Source organism: Polypterus senegalus, chromosome 15 (assembly GCF_016835505.1).
Source record: "Polypterus senegalus isolate Bchr_013 chromosome 15, ASM1683550v1, whole genome shotgun sequence".
Taxonomy (NCBI): domain Eukaryota; kingdom Metazoa; phylum Chordata; class Cladistia; order Polypteriformes; family Polypteridae; genus Polypterus; species Polypterus senegalus.
The window spans coordinates 127,008,761-127,029,976 of record NC_053168.1 but is presented as its reverse complement, the minus strand read 5'-3'; the positions used below and the strand labels follow the sequence as shown (position 1 = coordinate 127,029,976).

Genomic DNA, 21,216 nt, shown 5'->3' with positions numbered 1-21,216 from the left:
TTTATTAAACATCGTTTTTAAAAGTGCTCAGACCCTTTGCTGTGGCTCTCCAACTTCTGCTCAGGTGCATCCCATTGCTTTATTTCCCCTTGAGAAGTTTCTAGAACTTGACTGGAGTCCACCTTTGGCCAACTGAATTGACCACACATCATTTAGAGAGGCACACGTGGGCCTGCGTCTAGAAGGTCCCACAATTCACACTGCATGACAGAACTGAAAACAACCCGTGAAGTCCAAAGAACTCTCTGTAGACCTCCATGACCAAAGTGTAGTGGGGCATCGATCCAGGCCAAGGGGATCAAACCATCTCTAAAGCTTTGAGTGGTCCCATGAGCACAGTGGCCTCAAGAATTGTGAAATGGAAGAAGTTTTGGAACCACCAGGACTCTTGGAACAACTCAAAGGTTTACGAATAGTTTGATTCCCTTGTCTTGATCTGTGCCTCACCACACTTTGGAGACAGAAACAAATTAAAATGTGATGAGACATTGATCAGGTCAAGGGGATCAAACCATTTAAAAATCTTTGAGTTGTCCCAGGAGCACAGTGGCCTCAAGAATTACGTAAAAGAAGATTTGGAACCACCAGGACTCTTGGGACCACTCAAAGGTCTCGGGGTGGTACCGCTTACCTCTGACGAGCCCAGAAGGTGACCCTCCGACACACATGCATGACAATAAATAGACAGACAGAGAAAAGAGACAGCAAGACTTCAAGGATGGTTACCCAACAGTGAAATCAGCAGAAAAAAAGCCTAGAAAGGTAACAGTGGGAGACAGAAACAGAAAAGGTTACAAAAAATAAGCGATTCAGGAAACAAAATCTACTCACAAGTAATTCTATGCTACCTGACAGATGACTTCCTGAATGGTGAATTTTAGTTTCTAAATTGTTCGTTTGTTCGATGTGTGAAGACAGCGTTTTATTTGTACTGTCTAAATGTCGGGTACCCATCAGTCATGTCATCTCTAGTTGCTTAGCTATGGTCAGAATTAATAAATAAACTAGCGCTCTGTAAATTGAAGTCATTTGCTATGTTTTGAACTGTAACTGCATTCTTTATTTTAGGACGCATATTGTTACTGAATCATCTTTGGATGCTGACGTACATAAAAATGATTTCTGTAATAAGAGGCCTCGCTTTCTGTTGGCTTTCATTTCGCATTATTCAGGCCCCCTGCATGTATTTCACAGTAATTGCCGCCTTAGTGTTGTTCACCTTACAACTGCAAGTTCTCTTTTGTTTCTTACAGCTGTTGTATGCCCAGCACCACCCGTAATTTCCAACGGAGTTGTGGAAGGAACCAATTTTGAGTGGAGCAACAGCGTCAGCTACAGCTGCTCTCCAGGATATGAACTTTCATTTCCTGCTGTCTTAACGTGTGTGGGGAACGGCATGTGGAGTGGAGACATGCCTCAGTGTCTGCGTAAGTCAGCTCTAAATGTGTGTGTGTGTGTGTGTGTGGCACAATTGGATAAACTGCAGAGAGTAACTTTAATATCTATCTATCTATCTATCTATTATATACTGCCTTTCAGGTCTATCAATCTACCTATCAATCATATAGTGCCTTTCAGGTCTATCAATCTACCTATCAATCATATAGTGCCTTTCAGGTCTATCAATCTATCTACCTATCTATCAATCATATAGTGCCTTTCAGGTCTATCAATCTATCTACCTATCAATCATATAGTGCCTTTCAGGTCTATCAATCTATCTACCTATCAATCATATAGTGCCTTTCTCATTCATCTATCTATCTATCTATCTATCATATAGTGCCTTTCACATCCATCTATCTACCTATCAATCATATAGTGCCTTTCTCATTCATCCATCTATCTATCTATCTATCATGGCAGGGTTCATGATGTTTAATGTTGTTTAGTTACTCACATCAGGAGATAAGAATGTTATGGGGGATTCATTTTTTGCTATCCCATTAGCATGGCTGGCACACCTTGTTGTAGGCAGAGCAGACGGCCACAGGAATTTGAGGATGTGTAGGGTTCTCCTCACAGGATGGGATGTTAACACGGTGACTACTAAATATGAGTTTGTGTCTCTAGTATGTGATTTATAGACAGACGTCACCTAACGAGTTATCTCATAAAACAATCTGTGGGGCTGTAGCACCAGATATGAGCGTAATGCTGGGGTAACGGCAGCCATACCACATGTGCTTCAGAAGAGGTCATCCACCTGAAGTCTACGTATGTTCAGGTCTGGCCATTCCTAGGATGGGAGACCAAGAAGGAAAAGCTTGGGTTGCTGCTGGAAGAGGAGTTGGTAGGGCCGGCAGGGAGTGCATTCCCTGTGGTCTGTGTGTTTCCGTTTCACTAATAGCCGACTCAAATAATGGACTGATGCCCACTCTGTGACCATATGCTCAGTACACCATTTTTTTCCCCCCACTTGTGGGCAGGTTACTGGGAAAGAGAGAAATGATTGATTAAAATACAGTTAAATGTCACCTTATTATATTAAGACAAGTGTAAACTGGCAGATGAACACACAGTGTAAAAAACAAAAGAGGCCGTATCTGATTTATTGTAACCAACCCAACGTTTGTTTTTAAGTCAGTTTAAGATTATTATCTGCAATTTCTTCAAAATGTTATTGCATTATTATTATGTAAATTATTGTGTTATAAACCTAATAAATACGCTTAACCCAAGCTCTGTATCCAGCAGGGGGCGCTAGCTCCCTTGTTGGAATAAGTTTTTGTATAATTGTGGCGTGTTGCATAACCCAAAACTATCTAGATATGATATAAAAAGGCGATACCCCACCCTTAGTGATATGGCGGTAAGAAACCACACAGGAGTAATAACTTCGCTTTCTTTAATGATGGCTTACGCTGCATAACAGACGAAGGAAGCCAATGGAAAAGAACCCAATCTAGGAGTGGGGGGCCCGATGTGTAGTCTGCCATTTTCGCCGTTGCAGTGGAAGGATTTTCAGGCTCAGATGACGTTATCTCCCATCCGTCTGTCGGCTTCAAAGGTGTGCCGGGTAAAGTTCCAAGGCTTTATACTCTTTCTTCACGTGCAGACCCCTCTTAGGTGAATCATGCCATTACAAACAAGGCACAGAGGAGACAGTTTCATGCTGACTTTGACACATAAAAATAGTATACGATGGTCGTCCGTCTGACTGCCCATTTCGCAGTTGTCTCTGTCTGTCTTGTCTTAGAACACTTGTCTAGCAGTTCTTATACGGTGAACCCCTGTGTTAAATCTGGCTCTGTGTCAACTGTGCATGTGAGTAGAAAAAGGCAGATTTATAAAATATATTTGCACAGAGCACAGTGGCATATTCAAGTTATACACTTATCACAAGCTCTATTTACGGAGCCCACCTTAATAAAAGGACAAGTGTCTGTGTGTCTGTGTGACTGTTCAGTTGCTATGTCTCTGTTGTATGCCATTTGCTATGGGATTCATAAAAGCAGTGCTAATTTTTACAATGCGCCATCTGTTAGAAAAGGAAAATGCAATACATTTCTTTATCACAAATGTCTGTGATGTGCCATCAGTTGAAATGACAATTGCAATGCATTTTATTATTGTAAATGTTTGTGATGCACCATCTGTCGGAAAGACAAATTCAATGCATTTGTTTTCTATATGTATTCCAAAATACATTTCAAATAAATAGTGCACTGCAAACATTAACATTGAATACACTGTGGTTTATGTTGATTACGTAGATTTCAACCCATAGTACAGCTGGTGTAAGAAATTTTGTATGCATTTGCTAATAAAAAATAAATCATTTTAATCAGTTTTTCTTTGGCTTTCAGCAAAATTCTGTGGTGATCCTGGTGTCCCCGCACAAGGCACGAGAGAAGGAAGGAGTTTCATTTTCCAGTCAGAGGTTTCCTTCAGCTGCAACCCGCCTTTTATTCTCGTGGGATCGATGACACGAATCTGCCAGGCAGATGGAACATGGAGTGGGATCCAGCCTCGGTGTATCGGTAAGAGTCAAATCATTACGCTCCTGTCTATGGGCCTGGCGCGTTCGCTTATTTTAGCTGTTAATGCTTCACCTCTAGTGGAAGATGTAAAAGAATTGAGAACCACAAATGCCCAGCGCAGATGAATGAGAGCATGTCACTTGAGCTGGAGTAGCTCCCTTAAAGCAAAGTGAAGTGTGGGATAAGCGGTGACGTGGTGAAGCTCTACTGTCTGTAAGAAATCATTGTTATAACTGTAAAGAATACAGATGGGAATGAGCAAAAGGATGTGTGGAGTGTTATGGAGTGAAGAGAAATGCATGGTGTGGAGACGATGTTAGGAGAAACAGACTATGGTAGTTTGGCCATGCAGTGTGAAAGACTGGAATGACTGGATGACGAAATACGAGCGCAACCGGACAAATGACTAACGACAAAGTACATACACAAACGGAGGAAATGAGCCGAGTTCTCAAGTCAACGGCCTTCGGAATATTATGAACGTTCCACTTGTTGAGTAAAGATCTGAATTAATTGGGCGTGCCTCCCCCTGACAAAGACGTATCCAACCCAGATGGAATCTCACAAAGAAGCAGGCACAAGACAAAACATCAATCTGGAAAGAAAGCTGCAACCTGATGTGGTTGTTTGTAATCCAGTAGTGGGATGAAGTGTGGAAACAACTGGTGATCGCGATTCGTCTTCACCGCCTTACAGCTCCTTTTTGAAAGTAGCATCTCCAAATGTGACTTCTAGCAACTCCTGTGTAAAAACAATGTGGTGCAGTACTCCCGGGGTTGCTGGGAGCTGCAGTCCAACTAGATAGAGCTTCTGTAACTTCAACCACCACCAATGTGCAGCATCCGCCTGGACGATGTGACGGCAACCATTTTGTGCCAGCACGTTCACCGCACATTGGTTATCAGGTGATGAAGGGGTGCAAAGGATTGTAGCAGTGCTTCCTAAAATGTCCCACATCTCCCAAAAGCCTGGTGGTATAACGCTATTGGACAGCTTCGGAGGGTGCTGGGGCTGCTGGGAAGAAGACTGAGCAAGTGGACCCTTTTAAAAGGAACCTAATCGTCAATGAAACTTGTGATGTTTATTCACGGCTTATGCGGAGGTCAAAACATCACTTAACGTTTGTGGAAGGAAAGGAGCTCTGTGAGCCGTTATGAGTACAACAAATAACCAAACTTGCTTTACATTTAAAACAACCTGACGGTGTACTGTGCGCAGATTACAATGAACTGATATTTCTCTGACACTATAATTTATCAGCAAAACGCTACAGCAACGTGACATCCATCGTGGTCCATTGCATCCGTCAATTTCCTTAAGTAAAACATTGCAGACATTTTCATAAAAGTGCCGTAAATGTGGCGCTGATTCTTGAGTTTTGAATTCTTAAGGACAAAAACAATGACGTCACCAGTCAACGAAATCATCCGTATCTCGTTCTATTCACTAATCCTGGCGCCACAAATGGGTGACGTGCTACGCATGTACTAACGCATGCAAGTAAGAGCTTTTCCCTACTCTGCGCACGTGACGATAATGACTCTAAAAGCGATCCATTAACAGACCATCCAGATTCAAGTTTTCAAACACATGCAAGTCACCATCTGCACGAGAGCAGGCCATTCGTCTGTCCTATCCACTGTAATTCTTCTAAAATAACATCAAGTCGAGTTTTGAAAGTCCCTGAAGTCCTCCTGTCTACCACACTACTTGGTCACGTATTCTGTGTGTCTGTGGCTCTCTGTGGAAAGAAGAACTTCCTAACATTGGTGTGAAGTTTACCCTTCAACGATGTCCCTGTGTTCTTGATGACTCATTTTAAAGTCACCGTCTCGACCCACTGGACTCATTCCCTTCATCATTTGAAACCCTTCAGTCAGGTCTCCTCTTACTCTCTTTTGAACTTTCCTCCTAACTCCCTCCCGTAGTCCTAGAATCGGTCGAGTCGCTCTTCTCTGGACTTCTCTAGGACTTCCACGTCTTTATGGTGACCCAAACTGCCCACAGGACTCCAGATGTGAAAGTCATCTGAAAAGTTCTAACTCTGTGTGTCCTTCTATTGTTCCCACTTGATTTATGTCACATTGGAAAGAAAAAGTGGGCTGCAGTGTGAATGTCACCTCCTGTAAGTCGTCAGTGGGAAGGGTACCATAAAAACCGACAGGCGACTGAAGTTAGCAGTTTTATTGACTTGATGACTTTGTGACAACACTTTTCTGGTAACGTAAACTTTATAATATCATAACATTGTTTTTTTTATGTCCCTTTCTAGAATCAACACGAACATCTTGTGACAATCCAGGAGTTCCACGACATGGATTCCAGAATAAAACTTCTGGATATCAGGTATGCGTGCTTCGCATTATTTAGCCAAGTGAACTTGCGTACTTAATTTCCAACTTTACATTTAATTAATCCAATCACTGAAAAAGAGGAAGCAGTGAAGTTACAATGAAAATTAGAAATAATATTTTTCTTAATAATGTCAGAAAGCCATAATGCTGTTTGTCCTTTCAAGTCTTTTAGGGGAATATTATTAGTAGAAAAGCCACATTCAGAGCGAATGGATTCCGCTTCCATTTGTTCAAATCTCAGGACTTGTCCCTCCATTGCGGCACCTCACAGATTCCTTTGTTTTCTGACTAGTCAGCCTATAAAAAGTTGATTCCGACAGGAACCTGAAATAGAAGAATGACAGCCCACAGCATCCATCAGTTGCTCACGGCCTGCGCGAGCCTCCTAAACGCGTTCTTTCCGTGTTTGAAGGTCAGCACAGACGTCGTGCGATTGTTCTGATGTCACATCAATAGCTCAGAATGTTTCTGTCATTCCAGTCAATGCTCCTTCTACGGATTTCTGTCTCTTTCTCTTTTTTTTTTGATATACCGCACAACTGCTAGTGTGACAGATGACTCGAGTTATTGAAGACATGTTCTGGTTATGAAAGTAGAAAGTCTGACTTTATATACTTACTTAAAGATTCTCAAGCAGTTGTTTGGGGTCTGCTGGGAAAAAAAAATATCGACTCTGCCATGACAGCCGTACACCTCTAACATGATTTGAGATCTGACGTAACGTGTCCATCATGTGGACCTTTGGCCTTTGAGGCAATAGTTTGGTTCAGTCACTGAGCGAGCAGTCAGTTCTGCTATTGCTGCCCTTAAGCCTTTTCCAAAGATTTTGGTGCAGAATACGCAGCGCAAAAAATCTGTCAGCCATTTTCTAGCCCTCTTAGTCCTGAAGAGGGTTGCAGGGGTCTGCTGGAGCACAGGGTGAAACTCAGGAACAACGTGAAGCAGAGAAATAATATACAGTATAGTGCATTCAGGAAGTCTTCAGAGCCCATCACGTTCTGCACACTTTGTTGTGTGGTAGATTTAATTTGACATGTATTACTTTGCTGCTCTTCTTGTACATCAGTCTACCCTCAAGAACCCATGATGACAAAGTGAGAACATGTCTTCAGAAAGGTTTGGAAATTTACCAAAAATTGACAACTCTCTCATTCCTAAAAGTAGTCAGAACCTTCATTCAGGAGCCCCATTGGCAGCAATTCCAGCTTGAAATCCCCTTAGGCAGCTCTCTTTGTGCACCTGGATTGGGGCAGTTGATCCCATTCTTCCTGGCAGATCTTTTCAAGATCCATTAGATACATTTGGAAGCGTCTGTGAACTGCCACCTTCAGGTCCCTCCACAAGTGTTCTATGGGTTTTGGTTGGGACACTCAAGGACACTCCGAGACTTGTCCTAAAGCCACCCCAGCATTGTCATGGCTGGATGAACTGTCACCTCAGTCTGAGGTCTCATGCACTCTGGACCAGCCTTTCCTTAAAGACTATATCTGACTGCATTCATCCTTCCCCCAGTTCTGACCAGTGTCCCCGTCCCTTCAACTCTCACAGTATGAGGCTGCCACCACCACCACGCTTCACACTCGGGATTGTATTTGGTAGCAGGACATAGCAGATGAGCTGTACCTCCTCTTCAGCAGACATCATGCATAGAGTTCTGCCCAAAGAGTTTACTGTTTGTCTCATCAGACCCGAGTCCTTTACATGCTGTCTGTGAAGCTCCAAGCAGATTGTCTTTTGTGCTTTACTCCAGGGTGGCTCTGTCTAACCACTCTACCGTAAACATCTGATTGATCATGAGATGGCCATTCTTCTGACAGATCCTGCCATCTCAACAGAATACTTCTGAACCTCGGTTAGAAGCAACCATTTGGTTCTTGTTCACCTCCCTTATTTGGTTCCTCAGTTTGGCTCAACAGCCAACTTTATTAGCGTCCTGATGTTTCCAATCTTCTCCAGTTTCACAGGTATTGAGGCCACTGTGTGTTCTGGCAGCACTCAAAACTTTAGGTTTCATTCCTTTGCCCCAATCTGTGCCTCAACACAATTTGATCACGAAGGTCTACAGAGAGTTGCTTGGACTGCGTGACGTAATTCTGGGGACCTTCTAATCACAGGAACATATGTGTGCCTTTCTAAATGATGTCCAATCAATTCAGTTTGCCACAGGTGCACTCCAATCAAGTTCTAGAAACATCTCAAGGAGAATTCAAGCAAACAGGAGGATCCTGAGCACAATGTGGGGGTGACATCACAAAGCAATGAATAGTTCTAAGAATGAGAGACTTCAGGTTTTGATTTTCAATAAATGTGCATGCCTTTCTGAAAACGTGCCATCACTTTGTCTAGACAGACAGACAGATAGATAGGCACATACAGACAGACAGATAGGCACACAGATAGATAGATAGATAGATAGATAGATAGATAGATAGATAGATAGATAGATAGATAGATAGATAGATAGATAGATAGATAGATTCACGGAGACAAAAATAATGAGAACTTTTTTCTGGAGGGGCATTAGTTCTGACGTTTGCTGCTAGGTGTGTTTACTGGACTGTCCACTGCATCATTTGGCCAAGTGGTGTCCTTGAAGTGCTCAAGCGATTGCATGATGCTGTGTGGAGAAAACGACCCGAATCGTGGTGCTCAGGAGAGAGGCTTCTGCAGCACGACAACACTCCTGCCCACACAGCCTTGAGTGTGCGACAGTTTCTCACGATAAACTGGATGACAATGGTCTCCCCCTACTCCCTGAACCTTGCGCCCTGTGATTTTTTTCTCATTTCCAAAAATAAAGCGGGACCTTAAAATAAAGCGTTTTCCGGATGTAGAGGAGGTCAAGAAGCAAACGTCGGAGTTTCAGAACAGTTTTCAACAGTGGAAAAAGTGGTGGGACACATGTATTGTGTCTCAGTTAGAGTATTTTGAGGGTGATTACATTTTGAAAATGTTCTGGGAAATATACGATTTATAAAAAAAAAAACACATTCTCGTTATTTTTGGGTCCCCCCTCATAAGTGAAAGGCACTTTATGAGAGAGAGAGAGAGAGATGTGAAAGGCACTATATAATCAATAGATAGAGAGATGTGAAAGGCACTATATAATTGATAGATAGATGGATTCAGGATGATCTGAGCAGTGACCTGGACAGATTCTACCATTAATTTCAATGTCAGGATCACACATTCATGTTTATTTGTGCTGTGCTCTGTTTTTCGCCATTGCACATTCACCAAATCTCCAGTCCCCCTTTTCCTGCTTTTTACGCGTATTCTATTGAAGCCCATTTAGCACTAAAACAGCATCTGAAATAAAAAGTATATGCCAGTCCTCCACAGTACCCCAAACAGCACAGTACCTGAACGTATGGGTTACTGAGAGTAGATTGGACAGAAATGTCAAATTTGTCCACTTACTATTAAATGTACAACACAATAAAGTGTGCAGAAAGCGAAGGGGTCTGAATACGTTCTGAACCCACTGTAGATGCCACTGGAGTAAAGTCCCGGCTAAACCACTGCCTACTTACACCATCCATCCGTCCATTTTCCAACCCGCTGAATCCTAACTACAGGGTCACGGGGGTCTGCTGGAGCCAATCCCAGCCAACACAGGGCACAAGGCAGGAACCAATCCTGGGCAGGGTGCCAACCCACCGCAGGACACACACCAAGCACACACTAGGGCCAAAATTCTGTAGAATCGCCAATCCACCTAACCTGCATGTCTTTGGACACCGTGCCGCCCCTTACTTACACCATCTTCTGATAATGGATATCAGATTTCCTGGCATGGAGGTGGGACTCTGAATTTTGCCTCCTGTCAGCCTGTGCCTGGTAGCAGCACATCCCTATCGGCTCTTGTCTCATGCGCTCTCATTGCTCAATTCATGTCTAGGCTGCGTTTAACAGGATCTCCATAGATTAACCCAGTGGGTGAGATCAAAATAAATACATTTTATTTACTAGTTGCTGAAATGAATCATTGGGTTTTTTTGGTCTGAAAAGACTTATGTGGTCCCTAGAGTATTCAGCCATGACACAACCCTGACAAATCTAGGAATCGTTTCCGTCGGTCTGAATGATGTGTTGCACGAATGTCACAGGATCACACGTTAATTGTTCACGAGTGGCGATGAATAACTGAATGACACGAATGTCCTCCGTCACAAAGTCACCCTATTGCTGGACCATTTGGTTTGTATGTCACACATAGAAACTTTAGGGAGCCCGGCACCGAGACCCCAGCAGGTTGTAGAGACAACCCACTGCCCTGTCTAAGCACAACTCATATTGGGTGGGCTTTTTGTTACCTGATGGTTTAAGTTTGCCTTCTGCATTTGACTCTTCTAGTTTTGAGCATTAGTCGCACCTTCACTTTTCTCCCCCTCTGATTTGAGCATGCGCACATTTTAATTAGCCAGGTATCTCATATACATCCTACAGAGTTAAATATTGAATTATGTTATTGATTTCTCACTGTTAAATGTTTTAGGAAGGGTCTTAATAAAATACCACAGAAAAGGAGACAAATGCAAAGTGTTACTCCTAGGAAGATCCGTTATTATGAATCATTTTCACAGATTGTGAATCTGGTTGGAGCAAAAACCTGCAGAGCCAGGAGCGAGTCTGGGAAGCCCTGTCTGATAACACCGTGTTGTGTTGTGTTGTGGCACCGCCACATAGAAATGTAATTGTTATGCTTTGTCGTCTGTCTTTCTGGTCAGTATGTGCAGATGGACATAAAAAACCTCACTCTGTGCCATTCCATCTGAATGAGTGTGGTGCCGAGGTGTCACCCGCTGCAGGGCTGCACTCGGGTCCTGTGGTGGTCCATTGTGTGATGGGTGTGGCAACGTGCTGTGGCAGTGCAGGCTCTCAACCTCCTCCTCCTTAATAGTGAAGTGAGCTGATCGACTGTAGCACCCCTGAAGCTGGGATGTCTGCTCTGTACATCCAGTTTCCAGAAATGTTCCTGTAATTTACATAAATTTCAAAATGAAGAAGAGAGACGGCAATCGGCTGAACAATCTCAGTATAACTAAATGGATTGGAAACTGTTTTGAACAATCTACGGATCATCTGAATAGACAGAGAGATGGGAAAGGCACTATATTACAGACAGACAGACAGACCGACCTTGTGGTGTGCCAGTGCTGATCAGAAACACAGATAGACAAGCGAAGGATGGCCAGGGGCGACACATCCACTGGTTTCATCTAGTGGACCCTGGGTGGGTTTGTTGAGGTTTTATTATTATGCGCTGTATTGATGGTTGAATCCTTTTACATTGAAGCTCAGGTTCACTAACAAATCCTCGGCCCAGTAGAATAAGACTGTTTGAATATGTGGACTGTCGAGTGAACTTGAGGAGGGGCCGTGTGTTTGTGTGTCTTCGCTGGACGTTGGATTATTCGCCCTACGGGCGTTGCTCTGTGTTGTTGTCGTGTAGAGGAGGTCATTGCTGTTATCCTCCTTGTTTCTTTTTGAATCATATAATATATTTAGCAGGGTTTGTCAAATTTTGAAATGAACTAAAGGAGAAAGCGTACAATGGGGTACTTTGCTGAGGCGATGTTAGCCTTTCCTTTTATTGGTCGCCTTAGAGAACAGGAAGATACGAGGGAGCGATCAACCCGCTGTCACAAGCTGGGCTCGGCTCAGTCCGTCATGCACTAGCAGTCAGAGTTGAAATAATTCTTCATTTTTTAAATGAATAACATCTTTCAATTGTAACAGGTGTCTTCATTACAGCTTTATGACAAAAATACGTTCCTATGCTGTAAGAGGAGTTTGGTGCTGGCTTTCAAAACAGTGCAAGTCTTTTTGTATGGACTTAATGAAGTAATGACACTGGCAGTGAAGTAGTGTGAGGAACTTTAAATATTGTGAGAATAAAAACATGTTTGATAGAAGATAGCCTGCCTAGTAATAACTCAGCACTACCCGTCTGGCATGGGTGGAAATCATCAGCGTTAATGTTGCAGTCCACCATGCCAGTGCTGGTCAAAGCCCACTTGGAAACATAGGCAGGGTGAATGGATGTCACCCCTCATTGTCCATAGCGGGTAGTTGGTATTATTAAACTTCAGTGTCCTGTGGGGTTGGGAATGCCCCCCTTCCGTGTCCTGAGCGCACGTCCCTTCAGTAGCACAAATGGCGCCTCTTTCTGTAAATACGGCAGACTTTAAGGAGCGCGCCCCTTAGTGTACACTTTAACTTTTCATCATCAGCACCCAGTGGGTAACAGCTCAAATTCAGAATCATCAGAGTTTGATGACCGGGAATTGGGGGAGATCCCCTTCGTGTCCGGAGATTAACTTTAATAAATGGTGCCCCTCAGATGCCAGGGCCTGATGGATTTACCAGCTCTGTACCATGCAATGTATGTCTCTGTTACATGCCATTTGGTAGGAGATTTGTAAAAACAGTGTCCATGTTTGTGATGCGCCATCCGTTGGAATGACAAATGCAGTGCATTGTATTACTACAAATGAATGACACACAGACAGGGAAAAACAGAGACATGTATCCTTTTATTAAGGTGGATTGTGGGTGATTTTGTACATCTATAGAACAACTTTATTAAAAGCTAGAATGCCGTGAGATACAGATACAAGAAAGGAATTAGTAAAGTACCGATTTTTCGTTTCACAAGTTCTATAGGAAAATGGGCACAGTGCTTTAAAACTGATGATACAAGAGGTCAGTGCTTTTCTCGGCTTATACTTCCACGGTATAGCATGTCAAAAGACCTTCATTGCGTCTCATGAATCTTAATTTTATTTAAAAAAAAAGTTAAGCTGCCTATTTTGCATAAGCTGTGGTAGCACTGAAGCAGGTCAATATTTCCATTTAATCCAAAGAGAATTTTCTCTTTTCATACTCGGGGAGCAGCTCAGATATATCATGTAATGGCATTTAGAGAAGGCTTATAATAAATGTCATTCAGAAAACAAACCTCAGAGCTCAGCTAACAAATGAGCCACCGTCATTGTCAAATTTGACAGCTCAGCATCTTCCTTCTCCTGAATGTGGCCGAGAAGGTCCAGGACACCAAACCGAACATCACACAGCGGAGCAGAACACCTTCAAACCTGCAAAAAGTAATTTAAGATCATGGGAGGCCAGGGCCCAGATCAGCCGCACCAGAACATGGAGGGGGACACCAAAGGAGAGAAGGAGCGAAGGACAACAACAAAATACCTGCAGTGCCCTACAGGGAAGTGGGCAGCAGCCAAAACCAAAGGGAGGAGATGACGACTCAAAGTAGCGAGACACGCAGATGTGTATGAACTCCAAATCCGAATTTATACAGGAACTCGCACACAATTGGACAGGGCTTCATTCAACATGGAGATCTTTTATACTGTCACCACGACTTTCGAGATGATTGGCTCTAGTGACCTCGCAATTTAGGTAGCAACAGAGTCACAAAGTGGAATGACAGTGTTAAATAATAACACTGTATTAACTCGGCCTCCTTGGCAAGTGGGATGCACCCTGTTAAGTCCTCCACATTACCAGCCATATAAATCAGTTCTTCTATGCCATTCCTTCCTACTCCGATTCCCGTATGGGTGTAGTTGCTCCCTCACTTCCTCTCTTCCACCATTACCTCAGACTCGCAATTTCTCTCTCCCACCCAACCTAACTCGCCTTCACTTATGTGGGACTCATATTTAAATCCACCCCGAGAAGAAAACCCCTGGCAGCAGCAATTCCTTAATTCCATCTCCAAGGCTTTATTACGGATTTTGTCTTACATATGGGACTTTGATGGTTGGCAAGAGATTCCAACAGAGAGAGTGTGAGAGACGACACCAGAAATTAACAAAAAGGACTCAGCATGGTAGGTCGTGGAGTAGCAGCACGAGAGTTAGCTTAGAAACTAGAAAGAGACGGTGGAGCAGAGCGAGTTTGACCGAGTGCTGTTCAGATGGGGCTTTGTGTTACTTTTCTAACAGATGGGGCTTTGTGTTACTTTTCTAACAGCGGGTGCAGTAGAGACATGTAAACTGCAGAGGTGCTTTCTAATACACAGCCATGTTCAGGCCTACTGAGTCACTATCTGAGTTTGCCTGCCATCTTTGCACCTCTGGTCAATGCCGTATTTCACACATGGGCACCAGTAATAAAAATAATGTGATAATCTTACCATGGAATTTACCGGCCGTGGGCCGCTGGTGGTCCTCCATATCTTTGACTTTGACAATGTGTTTCTCAGTCCAAAATACTATGAGATCCACTGTTCTAGAACAGGAGAAGATGGTGAGAAAGATGACAGCTGCCCAATGGCTGCCCACTGCTTGGCTAAATGCTACTATGATGAGTCTTCTTGAAGGAGCGGTCTATTTTTTGTTTTGGATCATATTTGTTTGGCATTGTTAGTTTATTTTATCATTTATTTTGATGCCAATTATTGAGTTTTTCAGTTTCATCATGAAGACTTGCGCTATTTCAGCTGTGGAATGGCCAAATGGGGGAGGCAGCTTGATGGCTGAGGTCTCTAGGACTCTAAACAAATCCAAATCATATTCTGGGATATCATCTACTGTTAAATTCTACTCTGTACTTGTAAAATGTTTATTTTTATACTGTTTTGAGGATTTGTTCTGTTCTGTGTATTGTATTGTATTGTATTGACCCCCTTCTTTTTGAGACCACTGCACGCTAACCTACCTGGAATGGGGGTCTCTCTTTGAACTGCCTTTCCTGAGGTTTCTTCCATTTTTTCCCTACTGGAGTTTTTTCTTGTACAATACAATACAGTTTATTTTTGTATAGCTCAAAATCGCACAGGAAGTGCCGCAATGGGCTTTAACAGGCCCTGCCTTTTGACAGCCCCCCAGCCCTGACTCTCTGAGAAGACAAGGAAAAACTCCCAATAAAAACCTTGTAGGGAAAAATGGAAGAGAGTTCAAAGAGAGACCCCTTTCCAGGTAGGTTGGGCGTGCAGTGGGTCTCAAAAAGTAGGGGGTCAATACAATACAATATACAGAACAGAACAGAACAATTCCTTAAGACAGCATAATAATAAAAATTTTAGAAGTACGGTTTAACAGTAGATGATATGACATAATTAGGTTTGGATATTTTTAGAGTCCTGGAGACCTCATCCATCTAGTTGCCTCCCCATTTGGCCATGCCACGGCTGAAACGCTGTCTCGATGAAAGGACCCCTCTTTCCCATGATTCCTGTGATCCTCCATCAGGGATGACTTTACCATAGGCAGGCAAACAACTTGGCAGGTGGGCCGTGGCACCAATTGCCACATTTGGGTACCGAGAAAAGAAACAGAATAGGTGAGGGTTAGTATTCAAATATAATTATCATGTTACTTATGTTTTAGTGCTAATGACTAACAACAGAGATGCAGTCTGTACAGTTAATCAGCAGCTCTAGTCAGGGTGTGCTAAACTGAAGTTGTGAGTCTTCAGCCAGGATTTAAAGGCTGAGACTGAAGGGGCATCTCTAATAGTAGCAGGAAGACCATTCCACAGTTTAGGGGCTCTGTAACGAAAAGTTTGACCTCCCACTGTTATTTTATTAATCCTTGGAATCCTAAGCAGACCGGCATCTTGAGATCTTAATGTCTTCTTAGAGAGTCAAAGCTGGGGGCCGTCAAGAGGCAGGGTCTGTTAAAGCCCATTGCGGCACTCCTTGTGTGATTTTGGGCCATACAAAAATAAATTGTATTGTATTGTATTGTACTTGTCACCTCAGTATTGTATCACGTGAGCATTGGATACAACGACGATGAAGAAACCGAGTTAGCGTGACCAGCCTTTACTTGTTTGTTCGACTTTTGCTTTGTGTTTCAGGCTTTGACGACCGTGCGATAGGCTTCTTACGGTTGTCTGAGCACAGCCTCGTGATCGTTTCAGATCGGACTGAAACTGGAAGCCAAAGTCCTCATATTAACGTTTTTATTTTACTGTGTGCTGACCATTTCAGATTGGGAGCATGGTCCAGTTTTACTGTGAAAAGGGGCACCTTCTCCAAGGTTCAACAACAAGAGTCTGCTTACAAGATCTCACCTGGAGTGGAGTTCAGCCGGAATGCATATGTAAGTGGGAAATGTTAGGCATATCCATTTAGCTGTTTAATTCTGGTTCATAACTGTAACAATGCCAAAGTATTGTTCATAATCCTGTCACAACTGTTTGTCCTTCTAGCACAGAATCTGTTAAAACTTTTAATCTCCACCCTTCTACTTGGCCTTCAGTCGCGGTTTATAATTTGATTCCCCAGTGCAAAAACAATTTCTTTGAAATTTTATTCTAGAAAGTTTTTTTTTTTATCTTTTGTTGAATTTATTACAAGCATGTAACGCTCCTTCCAATCAAGTCAAAGTTAACAAAACTAAATTCAGCTCAACCTCCACCCATGAGGATGGTCGACACTACTTTGAATGAGTGTGGTAAAGAGGAAGGTGAATCCTTCTCCTCAATATAAATGCTTGTTCTAAAATGTTATTGATTGGAGTTTTTAAAAAGTTTTTTTGAACAAATCCTCTAACTGAGAAATGAGATTTTTTTCCAATTTCAAATAATAAATAACATCAGTTACCCACTGACTTAAAAGAGGTGGGTTAGGATTCTTCCAGTTGAGCGAGACAAGTCTACGTGCCAATGGTGAAGTGAAGGCCCTCACAGTTTGTTGGTCCTTCTCCACTTGAAGCTCATCTTGTGAAATTTTATTTTTGAAAGTTTTTTCGTGGCACCAATCAAGAAAGTCCAATAGTCGCTAGAGCCCGCCCTCTGATCCTTGACAAGTGAAAGTGACAGTTCTCAGTTCATGCTTCATACGTGTCACTGAAATTAATAAATGAAGAAAAAAATTAAATGAATAAAAAAAAAATGTGCAAGAAAAATATATTTTGTGACAAAGTTAATTATTTATATTCGTATTTCCAGTTCTTACTGTTTATTTATTGCAGCAGTTCAACAGTACCTTTCTTTATTTGCGTATTTGCTTCAAAATATTCCCCCATAAACGTGAGGAATGTTGATAATATTTTAGAACTTTTGAAGTCAAAGCCCCTGCTGTAGGCCAAAGCCAGCCATTTGAGTAGTCACTCAGGCTGCAGAGGAGTCAACTGTTTCTGGGTAGGCTGGTTTGGAGGCCTGGCCTTGTTGGTCACACCACTGCACTCTCAACAAAATGAACTGCTATGGGGCTGGGGGGTCTCTAGTTGTAATGAAAGGAGTGGTCCTCCTCCCCTTCCACTCCAAAACACAAGGAACATAAAGACATTAAAAGAAACAGTACATTAACAATTCTAAATGTGATAAAAGAATTATTACATGAAACATAACAACTAAATGAAAAACAAACAGAGCGATATTAACAGAACTAATCATAATACACTCCGAGGTATTTGTATGTCCTCACCACCAATTACCCCAATTGTGTGCGCTTCAATAACTCGATTATTCACAGAAACCGGATTTCTAAAATGCCGCGTGAACGATTATTCTGGTTAGAGAAATTGGCTTATTGGCCTGTGAGAAACCTGATTAACTGAGGTGGTTTTCTCCACAAAATGTGACCATGTATAGTAAATGTTCGGTTAAGCTTTATTCCTCTTCATTCCTCCTCCCGGATAAAATATTCTGTCTCAATATCTCAGAAATCACAAAATTTGTTTTGAGCTGCTCGACGCAATCACGTGACAAGCAGGGTAACATACACTATGTAGGCTCCAATTACTTTCTAAAGTAACGAGAAACCGAACGCAAAAAATACCTGAGCTCATCTTATTCCAGTAGCGCTGGGTGTAAGGCAAGTAGTGCATGTACTGGTAGGACTGGTCCTCTGCAGGACTCAGCCACACAACCAAGCAGGAAAAGAGTCTGATGAGTGCAATCCGGTAACCAAAATCTACCAATAAAGGCTCAATGAGACTGAAAATATTTGTAATGGTTGTCTTGGATATATGTGTGGGTGTCACTGGCAGTTTGCACCTTTCCCTGGTCCTGTTAAAGGTGGAATGGCTGAACATGTAAGGACGGCCAATAGTATATGGGGAGGGGGGAACACATGACTCAGAGGGCCAAACAAACTGTACAGGGTGGAGCCAACCTTATGTAAATATGTGGTGGGAGGGAGAGAGCGCCAGACCAAAAGGAGAAGATACATAAATAAATAGATAGATATAGATAGATAGATAGATATAGGGTGGTCCAGATCTAATTATGCAATTTTCATTACGCTATAACTTAAGTTTATTACATAGAGAATTCACAAAAAATTCTTTTTGTTGCCGATAGATGGCAGCACCTGCCCTGCATTCCAAAATGACGAGGAGATGGTTGTCAGTCGAACAGCGGGTGCGATGTGTTCACCTTTTCATAATTGCATAATTAGATCGGGACCACCTTGTAGACAGATAGATCTGTCTGGAGATGACCCTGTTCAGTGGATGCAGTGGATTCTCCATGACGGACAGGAGTCTGCTCAGCGCCCGTCGCTCTGCCACGGATGTCAAACTGTCCAGCTCAGTGCCTACAATAGAGCCTGCCTTCCTCACCAGTTTGTCCAGGCGTGAGGTGTCCCTCTTCTTTATGCTGCCTCCCCAGCACACCACCGCGTAGAAGAGGGCGCCACAACCGTCTGGTAGAACATCTGCAGCATCTTATTACAGATGTTAAAGGACACCAGCCTTCTAATGAAGTATAGTCAGCTCTGTCCACTCTTACACAGAGCATCAGTATTGGCAGTCCAGTCCAGTTTGTCATCCAGCTGCACTCCCAGGTATTTATAGGTCTGTACCCTCCGTATACAGTCACCTCTGATGATCATGGGGTCCATGAGGGGCTTGGGCCTCCTAAAGTCCACCACCAGCTCCTTGGTTTTGCTGGTGTTCAGTTGTATGTGGTTTGAGTCACACCATTTAACAAAGTCCTTGATTAGGTTCCTATACTCCTCCTTCTGCCCACTCCTGATGCAGCCCACCATAGCAGTGTCGTCAGCGAACCTTTGCACGTGGCAGGACTCCGAGTTGTATTGGAAGTCTGATGTATGGAGAAAGTCCAGTCCCCTGCGGCACTCCTGTACTGCTGACCACAATGCCAGATCTGCAGTTCCCGAGACGCACATACTGAGGAGAAGCAGACGCCATAACAGAAAAAAGCAAGAGGGAAAGTGATTCAACTCATATGGAAAAAGTCAGGTGACCCCGGATACATTTCTGGACAAATTATTTTCCTTTTCTTGTGAAAGAGGAGAAGTCATTTGGGAGAGTACCTGGTGGGCCAGTACACGTTCCCTGAACAGGAGGTATGGCTCAGTGCATCCTTCCCCGTAACAGACTGTAGATGTTCATCTCTAACACTGGATATTTAAAGGACTCAGATTGCATCCATTTTTTCTTTTCTCTTTCCTATATTTATGTATTAGTGACATATGTGGTTGAGTGTTTTGTGGCGCGATTTGTGTGGGTGGGAATCGCTGCAGCGCGACAGTCTGTATATAGGGGTTTCGGTTAGTTGTGTCTAATTTCTTATAATAATCTCTGCCTTCACTGGTGTGTTCCTGTACGTGTGGTGGTTTAGTAGGGACATAGTGTTGGTCGCTCGCACACCCGGATCATTTCTTTACATTTTTTCTTGCTTTTTGCTGCCGCACTTATTCTAATTGTGTCGGCTCAGAGGGTGGCACGTATTTATAAAACACAGGAAAATGGAGTGGGGGTTTGGGAGGTCGTCCAAGATCACGGATCGTGCTCAATTCATCTAGGAGTAAGCGCAATGATGATTATGTTCGATTTATCTAACGCTCTGGAGATTGCTCCCCCCAACCCACCTTTGACATTCGTTCTTAATTCATCGAAGAGGACCAACCACCCCATTCTCTCTGTTCAGGAGGTTGTGATAAATGCACAGGCTAACACCTGTGGGTCACAAACACACTGGCATATGAAAAGCTGAGATTGGGAAACATCGGTCTAAACCGCAGCGCCCACTAGTGGCCTGGGGAACACTTACAGCACTATTATTACATATTCTCGGGTTATTATCACTCGCACCTCCACAAGGTTATTGGTAGGGGATACACTCTCATGTTTCAATATGGCAGTAGAAAAGTCCCATTTCTAGCGCTACACTGAAACGCTTCCACAGTTTCGAGGACATAGACGAGCACAACTACTGCCATATTGTTTGTGAATGTGCATCCCAGCACGTACAGCTCCTTAAATTCAGTAAATTGCAAAATTAAGTCTCGATCCTAGAGATTATCTCTCCACTCAGCCACAAGGCATCTTTGCAGTGAATTATCTAAAAAAGCCATCAGTAAATTATGTCTCATTTATTACAATATATATTTCTATTAGTCTACATTTTTCATAGAAAATGAAAAGCAAACATAATAGGCATTTAGAACAGAGAATGCCATAATTGTAGTGAAACAAAATACATTAACAATAATTGGGGCAATTTCCAAATTAAAATCATTATGCATTGATCTGAAGGGGTCCAAGTCGATTCACTGTGTTATTTATTCAGGCAAAAAGAGCCGATCTGAAGGAAACGCGTTATTACTCACAACACCACTCGCCGCCAAAATAATTCCATTAACTCAAAGGCAAATGCCAACTAATAAAAGGCATTCTCAGCCGCTGGTAATCACCAGAATTACAAGCTGGCACAATTACAGCTCACAGCACACCGAGAGGATTCACCACCGCTAAAATCCACACTAATGTGTTAGGTCGTTATGGATGAAAAATGACCAAATAATTAAACGCTGTGCTTAAACGGGGGGCTTTTGAAGTGTGCTCTTTAGCACATCGCTTATTCACATTTGGGGAAAAGTGCTTTGCAAGGCTATGTTATAATCAAATAGCGGGGCAATCACGATCGATGATCAC

The 21,216-nt window shown here is 42.8% G+C and overlaps 1 protein-coding gene across 1 annotated transcript in view; it reads left to right on the top strand.

Moving 5' to 3' along the window:
- Positions 1-21,216, top strand: part of csmd3b (CUB and Sushi multiple domains 3b) — a 1,150,768-nt gene that overhangs the window by 1,107,334 nt on the left and 22,218 nt on the right. The window contains 4 exon segments of the mRNA XM_039737543.1: positions 1,254-1,427; positions 3,810-3,983; positions 6,256-6,329; positions 16,299-16,410. Coding sequence (XP_039593477.1) covers positions 1,254-1,427; positions 3,810-3,983; positions 6,256-6,329; positions 16,299-16,410 — 534 coding nt within the window.